This window comes from Fukomys damarensis, unplaced genomic scaffold (assembly GCF_012274545.1).
Source record: "Fukomys damarensis isolate Sample0158 unplaced genomic scaffold, DMR_v1.0_HiC HiC_scaffold_2, whole genome shotgun sequence".
Classification (NCBI taxonomy): domain Eukaryota; kingdom Metazoa; phylum Chordata; class Mammalia; order Rodentia; family Bathyergidae; genus Fukomys; species Fukomys damarensis.
This window is the reverse complement of record NW_022900914.1, coordinates 39,706,981-39,719,700: the sequence shown is the minus strand read 5'-3', so window position 1 is coordinate 39,719,700 and position 12,720 is coordinate 39,706,981. Positions and strand designations below refer to the sequence as shown.

The 12,720-nt window shown below is 32.9% G+C and overlaps 1 protein-coding gene across 11 annotated transcripts in view; it reads right to left on the bottom strand.

The window, feature by feature from the left end:
- Positions 1-601: 601 nt before the first annotated feature.
- Positions 602-12,720, bottom strand: part of Ehbp1 (EH domain binding protein 1) — a 350,335-nt gene continuing 338,216 nt past the window's right edge. For 7 of the 11 annotated variants that reach the window (XM_010609755.3, XM_010609756.3, XM_010609757.3 and 4 more), the window contains 4 exons: positions 9,205-9,304; positions 8,101-8,174; positions 1,790-1,904; positions 602-1,588 (listed from right to left, as the gene is read on the bottom strand). In XM_010609755.3, the coding sequence (XP_010608057.1) occupies positions 1,498-1,588; positions 1,790-1,904; positions 8,101-8,174; positions 9,205-9,304 (380 nt within the window). In that variant the 3' untranslated portion in view covers positions 602-1,497. The remainder of the gene's footprint in view (positions 1,589-1,789; positions 1,905-8,100; positions 8,175-9,204; positions 9,305-12,720) is intronic. The other 4 variants (XM_010609762.3, XM_010609759.3, XM_010609761.3 and 1 more) reach the window with 1 other exon arrangement.

The window sequence follows — 12,720 nt, the reverse complement described above, 5'->3', positions numbered from 1 at the left end:
TTGGATACCCCAGTAGAGGAGTGATGGAAACTACTGTAGAACAGCCAGTTTTATCTGGGGCCTAGAAATTCTTGTTAAAATTCCCCTTTTCCTCATCTCACATACCTGCACACACTCCTCCCCCAACTCACCTTTCCCAAACAACCCCTTCCTTTCACTTCAATACCCGCAGACTTAGTGGTTATCAGAAGACACAGTTCTCCACAGGAAAATCGTGAACAGCAAAACTGTGACAATTTAAAGTAGTAATGTGAAAAATTCCTAAGAATATTTTTTCCCAGTGGTGTGGAATCACACATTTGCTCAAATCTTTAAGAGATGACCCTTTCCAAAAGAGATAATAGTTTACAATCTTTAAGAATATAACTAATTACTTTTCAATTTGCATATGTGTGTCAGCAGGGCTCCTCTGGGATCCTGTAAACTTATTCAGTTCCACATGCAGTCCAGTATCCTTCCTTCCAGATCATTTTCACATGAAAAGTCTTATGGATGCACAAACTTCTACTCAACTTTTCATTTCAAGAAAAACAGCAACAGTGTTTAAGGTAAGAAAGTTTCTGCTTTTATTGAAAATTTATATATGACTCAGTATTGTAATAAATAAACAGATAACCATTTTCACACAAAAAAATGACAGTGCTATGCTAGAGAAGAAAATATTAATCGGGGTATTTACTCATAGTGGCAAGACACACTTTTATCAATACAGAATAAATATTAACAGCATTCTTGAGCCAATGTTGAGACCTATCAAAATATAGGGATCTAGCAAGATGTAATAAATAATTATCCAGAGAAAAAGATGGTGCATACTCAGGTGGTAAAACTGTCTTTGTAAACTGCCGCAGGTCAATTAGTCTCATCCCCTCAGCTCACCTTCAAACCACAGGACCTGTTGTCTCAGACTACCTTAAAGGGCTAACCTCTAAGGAAAGCAGAAAGCCTATTATCCTTACAATGAATTGCAAAACAACTGCAGAAAACCCCGCTGGTAAATAGTACACAGTTTAATAAGTAGATTGAATATGATCTAACTATGATTTAGGTAACAGATTATTACATATGGCAGGACTGGAAAAAAAAATCATTCATATCATTTTTCTTATCCCTTCGTTGCCCCCCTCCCACAGTCATTATGCTATGAATAACAACAATAACAACAACAACAACAAAATGTTTGAAATTTTCTTTCTGTCTGAGGGAAAATGTAGGAAGTGATTTTTTAAAACAGTTTCTTGAAAACCTCCAATACCAATCACTCACAAGGTATCTGTGCAAGTCTATTTCACACGATTTCGAAAAATGATATAACTCAAAAAATCCTTAAAGCTACTTTGGAGTTCTGTATATTATCTGGAAAAGAGGGAGGAAAAGTGGTAGTGGTGGTACAGAAGTACAATTCAGCCGAGTAAATGTTAGAAGTTTTAAATCAAAGAGTCTGTTTCTAGTCTGGGGCCTCAAGACTAAAATGCTGGGAGAGATTGCAGTCTGATGCTACTGAAGAACACATTTCTCCTCTTTCTTGGCCATCTTGCCTTTGTTTTGCTCCAGAGTTCGCTCCAAATGCTCATCTTCTTCCTCAGCCCTGGATGTCAAACAGGAAACAAAATTATTTTCTTCCTAGAGGGCAGAGCAGGCTTGCCCCACATTTGGGTCCTCAGCAGGAATGCAGAGCACCAGATCAGCTGCAGGCTGCCCTGGCTCCCAGGAGACCCGAGGATTGAACTTCTCACAAACTTCTTGGCTTTGTGGCCACACCTGGACCCTAACCCCATGACCCACTCACTGCTTCTCCTGTGCATCCAGGTCCCTGACGAGCGCGTCACGTTTGTTTACCAGGGCCACCAGCTCATCCAGCAGGAGCTGCTCACGTCGCTTCTGGGCCTCAGTCTTCTGCCAGTCTGCAGAACACAGGAGGCTAGTTACCCACGGCAGGGACTCGGTATGTTTCGCCCCCGCCCCCTCTCCTTCCCGCCTTTTTCAGTTTTCTTACATCTCTCAGCAAACCATGTTAATGGATCCAGTAGTTAGTATTTTCTGGGGCATTTGGCCGTCATGATGAAGGCTTTACCCCAGAAGTCTACTTTGTAAATATTTCCTGCAGATGGAGAAGGGTGCTGCAGGGCTGGAACCTGCTAGAGACCAGGTGTGTGAGCTGATGGCCAGCACACACCTGAATCCAACAAAGTGGGGGAGGGGACCTGGAGGCCCAAAGAGGTTGGCCCAACGGTTGGGAAGGGGGTGTGGGTAAATGAGGAGGCGGGAAACAGAGATGGCGATAAAATCATTTTGAAAGGGCTAGAGAATCTGCCAGAGAACCTACCCTCCTCCCCCACCCCCACTCTCACCCCAAACAGCCCATTCTTCACTAATTTCCTCTCCACTCTATTTTAGCAGTTGGATGTATCTCACACTGGGCGCCATATGCTTCACAATAACTTTAAAAGTAGTGAATCGGCTAATTAGCATTTTTCTTTGAAGTAAAAAATAAATTTGCTCTGCAATATTACACTGCAGCTCTCGATCACATCACAGCCAGTTTTCTTTTGGAGACGTTTGCTGGTTGGTTTTAAATTAAAGCACTTTTGCAAAAGAAAAAAATACATATTTCTTTTTGAAACCTCATGTTAGAGGTTGGAAAATCCAATGGGCAGTGCTTTTTTCATAGGTAGGTGCTGTTTTATGAAGGTTTTAGGCCCCACTAATATATTTCCTAATCTTTGCTAGCCTAATAATTTCCTTAAGATGAGCAGCAGTTTCATTTAATAAAAACCGGACCAAATCGAACATTTAAAACACTTTTGAAACCAAAGCCAACTGCTCTCTGGCCAGACTGTAAGGGCTTGTAGCTGTCAATCAACCCCCAGTCTACCCCACCTCCCTCATTAGGAAGGTAAACAATGAAAAGAAGAAGTAGATGATGAGGCAGATAGCAGAACAAATGAGGACCTAGAGGGAAACAGGACACCAGCTTAAAAAAAGAAAAAGAAAAAAGAAAAAAGAAAAAAGAAAAAGAAAAAGAAAGAGAACGCCTGGTCACTGACTCTTGCAGTCCCCTCCCCCCAACAAATGCACTTTCCAAAAAACAGAGAGGAGTGCAATCCTTTTGGGTTTCTCTCTTCTCTCTCCATTGCCCTGGGCAATCATGTTAAAACTCACATGGCTGGTGCTTATTCAGATAAACCTAACAATGCACACCGCTGGTTACCATGTGAATCTTCACAAACCACACAAGAATGTGCTGGTTCAAATCCCCCCCAACCCCCTCCAAAGCAAAATTTATTCAAGACAGCAAACTGCTTAGCAGCTTTATGAAAGCAAATGGTGCTAGAGGGAATTCTTTCTTATATTTACAAATTAAAAATTAGATGCATCATCATGCAATAAAGGTTAGAATAGCTGTAAAAATCTAGAAGAGTTCATTCAATTTTTATCACTACTCCTTTCATTATAAGCTCACACATATAAATACATATATGAAACATGTCATATGTTAATTATCCACATTCAATACAAAACATCTCAAAAATAAATACATTAAATAACTAATCACTATTACAGTCTTACTTAAAAAGCGGAGTATTCTATAGCACGGAGAAGAATAAAGAAGCATTATGGAAAGTTTTTTAAAAATATAAAAATTTCAATAATAAGCAAAACTGAAGAAAAGCCATATCTATCAGTTTTACTCTTTGGATTTAAATGCAACTAATGACAGAAATGTTAGAAATGTTTCTAATCTGGTTCTTGTTCTTAAACCAGTCTTATTCTATACAGCAGGTAAATTGATACTTTTCAGGTTGGAAAGAACTTTTAGGTCATTTAGACTAATTTCAGATAATTGTAGTTCTAGAAATATTAACTCAGAAAATATCTACTAAATTTATAAAGAATGTGTGACTACATCATATAATTATTGAATTACCAGTTTTGATGAATAAACTATTCAGTTTCTAACCTTAGTAAACTATTCTGTTTAAAGGCTTACATTTATAACTCTTTAGCCTTTTGATAAAAGCTTTACAACTGGAATATAAAATTTCTCTACCACAGACAAAAATGTAATTAAGCTAAAAATAAAAAAATTAAACAAATCAAAAATAAAATTTAACAACAGGCAAATAATTTTAATAATTAAATTAGCTTGTATCTGAACTTGAGTAGTCCCTTTTAAGGCTTTAATCAGTAATTTAAAATACCAGGATTTTTTTTTAACTTTGAAATTATTAGGACTTTAATAATATGGATTAAAGAAATGTTTTAAACCTCTGAAGAGTTGAATACTTTTTAAAACCTTAATTTTTTTCCTAGATCACTAATAATATTTCCTGTTGGAATAAAAACATTCCACAATTAACAACAATTAGGAAATTTTCATTATTTTAAGAATCAAGTTTAACAGAACTTAAAATATTCTAGCATAAATTTATACAAGTTTTTATATGAAGTCTATCACTACTACATTAGTATGTTATAAAATGAGTCAGAAAGCAAATACCTGTGTGTAGTGAATAGATTTTTACATTAACAAAATATACACTTACCTTGTATTTGCCTTCTCATAGTGGGTATAAATTATGATATATGTAATCATATACTCATATATATATATTCATATTATGTGTATTTGAAGGCTAATTAAATAAATTATTTTGATCATTTAAAAATTTAATATTACATTTAAAATTGATAAAGATTTACATTTGTATGATCAAGTCTAAATTTTAAAAATTTATTTGAATAGTATCACTTAGACATGTCCTATTTTAAAATATGCATGTAAATATATGGTTTACCTGTTATGCATTTAAAGAAAGGATCACTCACCAATAACACCAGTTATAGCAGCTAGCTTCACTGACTTTTGGTTTGGACAGACTACAATGTAGATTCTGATTAATTTTAAGATTCCAGTGTACTTTTGCTACAAAAGCCATATCCTCTCTCACAACAAATAGGATTAAGTTTTGATGCTGCATTTAAGCCAAAGTGTTGAAATAAAGAGATTCTGTTTATGTCCATCTGCACAGAGCTTTCTTGTTAATTTTAAAAAAACTTCTTTTTCATATACAGGGCCAATTATTCATTCCCTGATTCAGTGTAGTTGCTGAAGTTGATAATTACCTTGAAAAAAGGCAAGAGAAATACCTATAAACACTTAAATAGAAAGGGCCTAAAGTTCTTATAGTAAACCTTCAACCTTGCCACTATAAATAACCCTGGCACTTTGATGAAAATTAACACTAGTTTTGTAAAGAGCACATTGGGGGATTGCAGTCAAGTCTTATCTTTAGTTCCAGTCAACTAGCAATCCTGAAAGAGTTTGCATCATCATCAGAACAGGCCATTTGATAGGATTCTACCGCTGTACCTAATCAATCTATGGAAGACTGTGGCTGTGCTGTGTAACAAAGCTAAAATAGATTTACAAATGGGGTTTTAGGGGATAAGCTCCTCCACAGGATTACATATTGATTTTAAATATAAAAAGCTTATCGTATAAACCATAACTACAAAAATAGTGAACCTATGCATAAATCCCTTTAGAAGAGTACCCACTTCAAACTCTAAGCCAAGAATAAATCAAGATGTACAAAATCCCAGAGAAGATCCATTTCTTGTGCAGAAAATGAACATACCACTTCTAAAAGCCCACCCCAATGTGTGCAGAAATGAATTTATTTTTCTTGAGGGGGCATTAAATAATCTGGAAAAAAAAATAGAGGAAAAGTATCTAAATGATGTTTGCCAGCTTGAGGGATCCTACAATTTAGTTTTAGTAGAATGAAACTCCTGCTATGAAAACACCTCAGGAAGAAAAAGGGGATAAAAAACAGGCCAAAGTGATTATGGTTTCTCCTAAGATGTATTGATTATTATAGTTATTATTGCTCTCAAATCATGCTGTTAATATTTCTTTCAGTATCTGTGGCTATTAATATTCTATCTTTTTCTCCTGGTGAATGGTTTCAGCAGATTTACATGAAAAGATTTATTTATTACTAAAACTATCTAAAGACTGTTAAGCAGAAGACACAGGGAAAGAAGAAAAAGGAATGAGCTTTAAAACAAAGGAAAGTAAAACAAAACCAACTAGTGTTGCCTATTCATATATTTTTCTGTGGTGTTTTAACACTCCAAGAGGCTACTGAACTTCATGTATGCCCATTTTAAGGGTTGGCTCAGAGGATACTATCTTCTCCAGGACAGCTTTGTCTATGTCCTGTGTCCTAACCAGGCTAGTGGGACAGGCCTTTCTCTAAGAAAAATGCCTTTATTTGTAAATCAACAGGCTGCTTCTTTTCCTCAAGTCTCTTTTTCCCCTCAACTAGCAATGGAAAATGGCTAGAGAGATTGGAGGTATAGGCACATATGGACAATATAATTTTTTAAATAATCTTTTGATCAAAGGACTAAGAATTGCACTAAAAGTATTTTTAAAATAAAAAATATTTCTCCCTCTTCTTCAAAAATATGATTGTTTACCACTCATCTTTACGCACAAGAAGGTAATATTGTAAGTTTATATATAAGGATAGATTTGCAAATGTAACTGAAATCTTACATGTGTAAAGCCGCTTTTTAAAGATTGGGAATAATGCTGGTTTTGGAGCTAGGTCATCTGCCCCTAAAAGTCAACTGTAACAAATTGTATTTTAGGGACAATTTATCTTTTCGTACAGGAGAGGATAGGTAAAAAATATTTAAAGACTACTTTATACTGAGTGTAACGTATAATGAATCTATAAAGAATATACTATACAATGAGTTTTATATTATGCATACTACATATACATACATTGTGTATTACATATACACATATCCTATATAAATAGTATTTGTTTCATCTATTTTTCAACTATTTAGCTTGCCAGTCTCTTTTAGAGTAAACTCACTACAAAATTCATAGAAGAAAAATACTGTTCAATATACTTGTGCATTTTATTTCAGTAATTTCATACAGCTTAAATAACTTTACCATATTTTGTACTCATTATCAATGGCATGATTTGATACTTTTGGATAGCCATTTGAAGGAAATTAGCTAATTGAAATCTTTTAAAGTAGTTTCTAAATGAGGTTTAGACAAATGTTGTCAGTGATATTTATCAAATGATAAGTACTTGAAACTTCTATACTTACAAGATAGGATATAGAAAAATAGTGCACATAGTTTACAACAATATTATATTAAAATATTTTAAGGATATAAGACTTCACTTGGCTTTCCCTTGGAAACTTAAATTTCCTGTTTCTGAACTAATTAGAATTGACTTATTATGGATCAAGTACCTTATCAGGTGAAGAACAAAATTACCATGGACAGTCAATGGGTTAAGAGGTCAATACAGAATAGCAAAATCAATTTGCATTGATTAGACAAAAGATCCATTTTATAGAGCCCAAAGGATTAGCTTTTAAGCAGAAATCTTTGCACTATAAGACATTTTCAACTGAGAGATGTAAAAGCATTATAAAACACCTGGGAATTAAAAAAAAACATATATAGTAAATGCTATATAGTTAATTAAGCTAGCTAATGTTTACTGATATTATACATCATAAAATTACTAAATAATTTATTTAAAAGTTTTATTAAAAATGTGAAAGTGTTCCATTTATATCTTTACCAATCTTTGCCTATTTACTTAATAGCAATTGGAATACTACAAACTAGAGTAGACTGGGCAGTGCCATATTTCATTGTTAACATCAAATATTATGGCCAAATTTAGAATTTAATGGTGAAAATCAAAATGATGTCTTTGTTAAACCTTTCCAATGTAAATAACTTTAAAGTGCATGTAAGTAAAGTGTAAAACTAATCAACTCAACTCCTTATATTTTAAGAAAATTTAGGCTTACCAAATCAAAAGTTAGAACAATAACAATTTTGTATTTAATAGCAAACGTGATGATTATCAGAATTAGAGTCCTTTGATTTTTATGGGTACGTTTCTGCCTCCAAGGCATTGATTTACAATTCCTGTATGTTCCCAGTAGACCAGACCTTGTAAAACCAGATGTGTATTACACTCTTTAAATCTCTTTGACAAGTGACACCTACATACCTCGCCCCACTACAGCATTTCTTACCTTCAATGGCTAGCATTGCCCGCAATTCCCGGTTCAGCAGCTCATACCGTCTTTCTAAATCATGTTCTTTTTCCCTAGGCAAGTTGCAAAAGTTCATCAATATGCTAATTACTAAATCATTAAACACTTGCAAGAACCTTTAGGTTACAATGATTTTACCACTCATAACTGACTTTTCTCTTTAACTTTAAGCCACTGTAAACAAATGATATACAAACCTAAAACATTCCTCAGCTGAATATTTACTAGTGCTAATACTTTTTTCCTTTAATTCTGACTGGCACAGAGGTATATTTTAATCTAAGGATAAACAGTCCCATTCTTTAATGATTCATATGTTAAGCACCAGGTATAAGGCTATTTTCTAAAATGTTTTTCATACTTCATAATAAACTCTCTTACTTTAAACTTGATGTGAAAAGAATACAACAAACCTGAAAGTATTACAGGTATGAATTTACTATAGAAACAAAGATTCTCAATTAATTAAATTCCATGCTTTATTATAACTATTACCAAGTTCACACATGGCAAAAATTGTAAAATTAGAGTTTTTCACCAAAATAAAACATGTAAATCTGCTCATTCCCACACTAGGTGGCATACTACAAGAAAACTGTTAGTGAGCAGAAAAGAACAAGCTTTAAGCCTTATAGTGAACTAAAGGCTAAAAACTAATAATGTTTACATTTGGTACAGTCTCTACTTGAGTTCTTATAATAAAATAAGGTCATTTGTGTTTAAATAAATAATTAATTTCTTAGCCCAAATTTTTGGATTAACATTATCAGTACATAATAAATGCATTTTTATCTTTATAAAGTTATTTTTTAACTTAGAATTTGATTTTCAATGTATTTTATTTTTCCAAAGTGTTCTCTGTTAACACTTAATATAAATTAAACTTCCTTTTCTGCATCATTAATTTATTTCTTAAACACAAAATTGTTTATATTCCTTGATCTTTTGTATCATAGCACTTTTTTCAGTGTCTATTTTACAAACTCTTACTGTTCAGATGAAAATTTTTATAAGAAAGCAATAATAAAAAGCCAAAGATTTATCAATGTTGTAAGAAAAAGAAGCACAGTCCTAAGTACTTACAGAAGAGAGAGTTGGTTCATTCTTCTTATTAAGGCATTTTTCTTATTAACTAACATAAACCATTCTTGCATCATAGCCTCTTCTTCATCGGTGTTCCTTCCTATGGTTCAGGAAGAGATACATATTATAAGACATATCACAAACAAAATAATAGTTTAGCACAAGTCATTTTAACATAAAAATGTTTTAGTTACTCCAGTACTATATATTGAACTGCTTATAACAATACTATGTGACTATTTATAATCGTCTAAGATTAAAATCCAAAGACTTGAAAAAGAAATAAGTATTTAAGAACTCATAAGCCAATCTTCTAAAGCTGAAATTATTCAGCATACATATCTTCGTCCCTCAAACATACCTATAGATCATATTAACACTAAGTACCATAAACAAAACGCTCCACCTTTTAAATCCTCCCCAGAGGCTGTTTTGCTATTATGTTTCAATGAGGAACTTACAGTGCTGACAGACACAGGGTTACAATTTTTCAAAAAAAAAAAAATCATTATGAGAATCATGAAACTAGCAGAAAGATCAGAGAAGTCCAGAGGTTTTATAAAAGCTTTCACTCATAACAATTTACATTTTTGTGGTTGTTCTCCTCCCCAAAAGTAAACTAGATATATACATATGGTTATATATTTTTCTGGAACGCATCATCCCTCATGGGATAAACCACTTACAAATTATTAAACGTATTGGAAATGTCTGGACTACAAAAAATACCTACAGCACTCTGAATAAAAAAACATTACAATGAAAATAATGTTCAAAAAATATTTGATTAAAGAGAAAGTCTAGCATTTTGGATTGTAAAGTTACTGACTGCATGCAGGAAACATTCACTACTCCTCATACTCTTCCCATCATTTGTATCACTTAGCACCTCATCCACAAAGGCTAGTATATTAAGGATTATAATACAGGCTAGTATATGCAGATGTAGGCCACATTATAGTTAAGAAAAATATTAATTTTCCCCACATTTTTCTTTTCCTTTCCATCACATTATAGCTGGTAAAATTGACAAATCCTTGACTTTTCCCCCTTGAATTTCACCCATGATTGGTTTATTGCTTGCTAAGCCACTGTTTAATATTGCCAGTCTAATGCCTTTATAGCATTTATAGGGTCAACTTAAATATCTAATAAAAAATTAAATATCCCAATTAACATTATTATCCTCTAAGTTTTACTTTATTTTTAAGTGAGATAGTTCATTTTAAGTTTTAAATACTATGGACAAAACTTATCTAAAAATCATATCCCCTTTTCAACAATTTTACCCTTTTCCAGAAGTAGATGGTTTAGCATACTGTCTTCCAAACTCAGAGAGATATGTATATGGAACACATATATAATTTTTTATATACACACATACAAGTTTCTTTAACATCAATGATATCATATATATTGGCTTATGATTTGTCATGCTATCCAAATATATCTACTTCATTCTTTGTAATGCTTGCATAAACTACAGTAATACCATAATTAATTCCCACATTAATACAAATTCAAAGAAATGTATAAAATACAATATGAAAAGCTGATCTGTGTGTAAACAATTAAACATGGATTTCAAAGTATCCTTATAAACAGATATTTGTTATTTATTGTTAGGGAGAACAGTGAGGATATGCGCCGTCTTTAAATGTTGTTAAAACTGAATCGTATGAAGCCTACTCAGGATAGATTCTTTTAGAGTCAGAACAAAAGTCTTTATTGTTTTACAGTATTTTTAATCTCTCCTTTAGGGTAGCTGGTTTTGTATTCACTTTGGACCATGTGATGTCTTGACACTGGTCATGTGATACAGGCTGCGATAGGCACAAATCCCTGGGTAGCAACAAAAGAAGAAAGAGTAAAAAGAAAAAGCTGAGAAAAAGCTTGCAATTTGGAAAAAGGCCAATTGTACCCTGGTGAAAGCTTTTTTGATCAGTGAAATGACACATGTGTGCAATATTAATAGGTGTAGATTTTATGTTATTTTATTATGTGATTAAAGGCCTAATTCTTGTGTTCATAACCTAAGCGGCTTCTAAAAATATAAACATATTAAAACTTTGTTTTGAGTTTAACTTAACCTATAATTGACACTTTCAGGCAATACTAGAAGCAACCAGTCTACTCTTAAATTAGCATCATTTTCTTCAATGGAACACTGCTTCCTTGAGTATAACAATATTGATGTGTACTGTGTTATTTTCAGTTTAACTCATGCCTATGATTTCTAGGTAAGAAGCAAAAATTCCTCCCCTAATTGTTAGGAAATGACTAATAATAAAAGAGACTCATGTTTCAAATGGATATAATCCTAAAAATAAATATTTAAAGACACATTACACATCACTACAGAGATTATTTAAATTAATTGAAAAAAACAGAAATCATTATCATTAAATCCTTATCTGAGGTAGTACACAATGATGGAAATCTATACGTAGCCTAGTAATAAAAAAATTAAAGTTTCTTATAACACAGCACTATACTTTTGTTTTTAGGGCTTTACATTTTTTAAAATTTAAAAAGCTTTTAAAAGCCAGTAAGTTGAACCATTACAAATTAATCCTGACTTTAATAACTGGTTAAAGGCCTCTTTAGCTTTATAAGTAACAAAAATATTAAAGCCTGTGATCACAGTGAGCTTTTCTCATTTCTCTCCTAACCATTTGTTATTTAATCCAATACTAGTAATCCAATTTGTCCATCAGACTTTTAAAGGGCAGAATGCAACTTCCTCAGCTTAGACACTTTTCAAAGTACAATATATTTTTCAAATGAATGCTGGATGTTTCATTTTTCCCAACTGTTCCTAGCTCTAATGCATGAGGAAAAAAAGAACAAGATGAACATTGTTCATACTGATTAAGTAAGAGCTCATTAAAGAGCTGTCAGTGCGGTACTTTGAATATGCATGAAGCATATAATCAGATCTAGTACCGTCACTAGAGGAGAATACGGTAAGTACAAAGGATTGATTTAATTACTTAGAGTGGGCTGTGGTGGTAAAGCAGTCTTGTTAGTGCAAAAAGAAAAAGAGGTTGTATTCTGGCACTGTTATAAAAAAGGCAGTTTTAGCTTCTGCCACAATACCTAATCTCAGAATAAAGCACTTTACATTGTAGCTTAAAATGAAGACTGTCATTATATTATAATATGGCCATAAATCATTTAATCTTGTTTAACCTCACCTGGTTAACTACTTCTTTCAAAATTATCTTTAATGTGTAATTACGACCATATTTTTGTCATCTTAGAGTTAATACTGATACTTTTCTAAATTTAAATTTCTTTGTTTCATTACCTGAAAAACTCAAGACATACACTCTTAGAGGCCATTTTGAAATAAAATATGACTAAATACTACAGTTAAATGTATAGGCACAATGAGAAAGCATAGCTAGGATGTTACACTGTATTTAAAAATAGCACTGTATGCTTAAAACTGCCTGTTATGTTAACACTAATACAACCTATATGTACTTATATACATACACACAGGTATGTGTG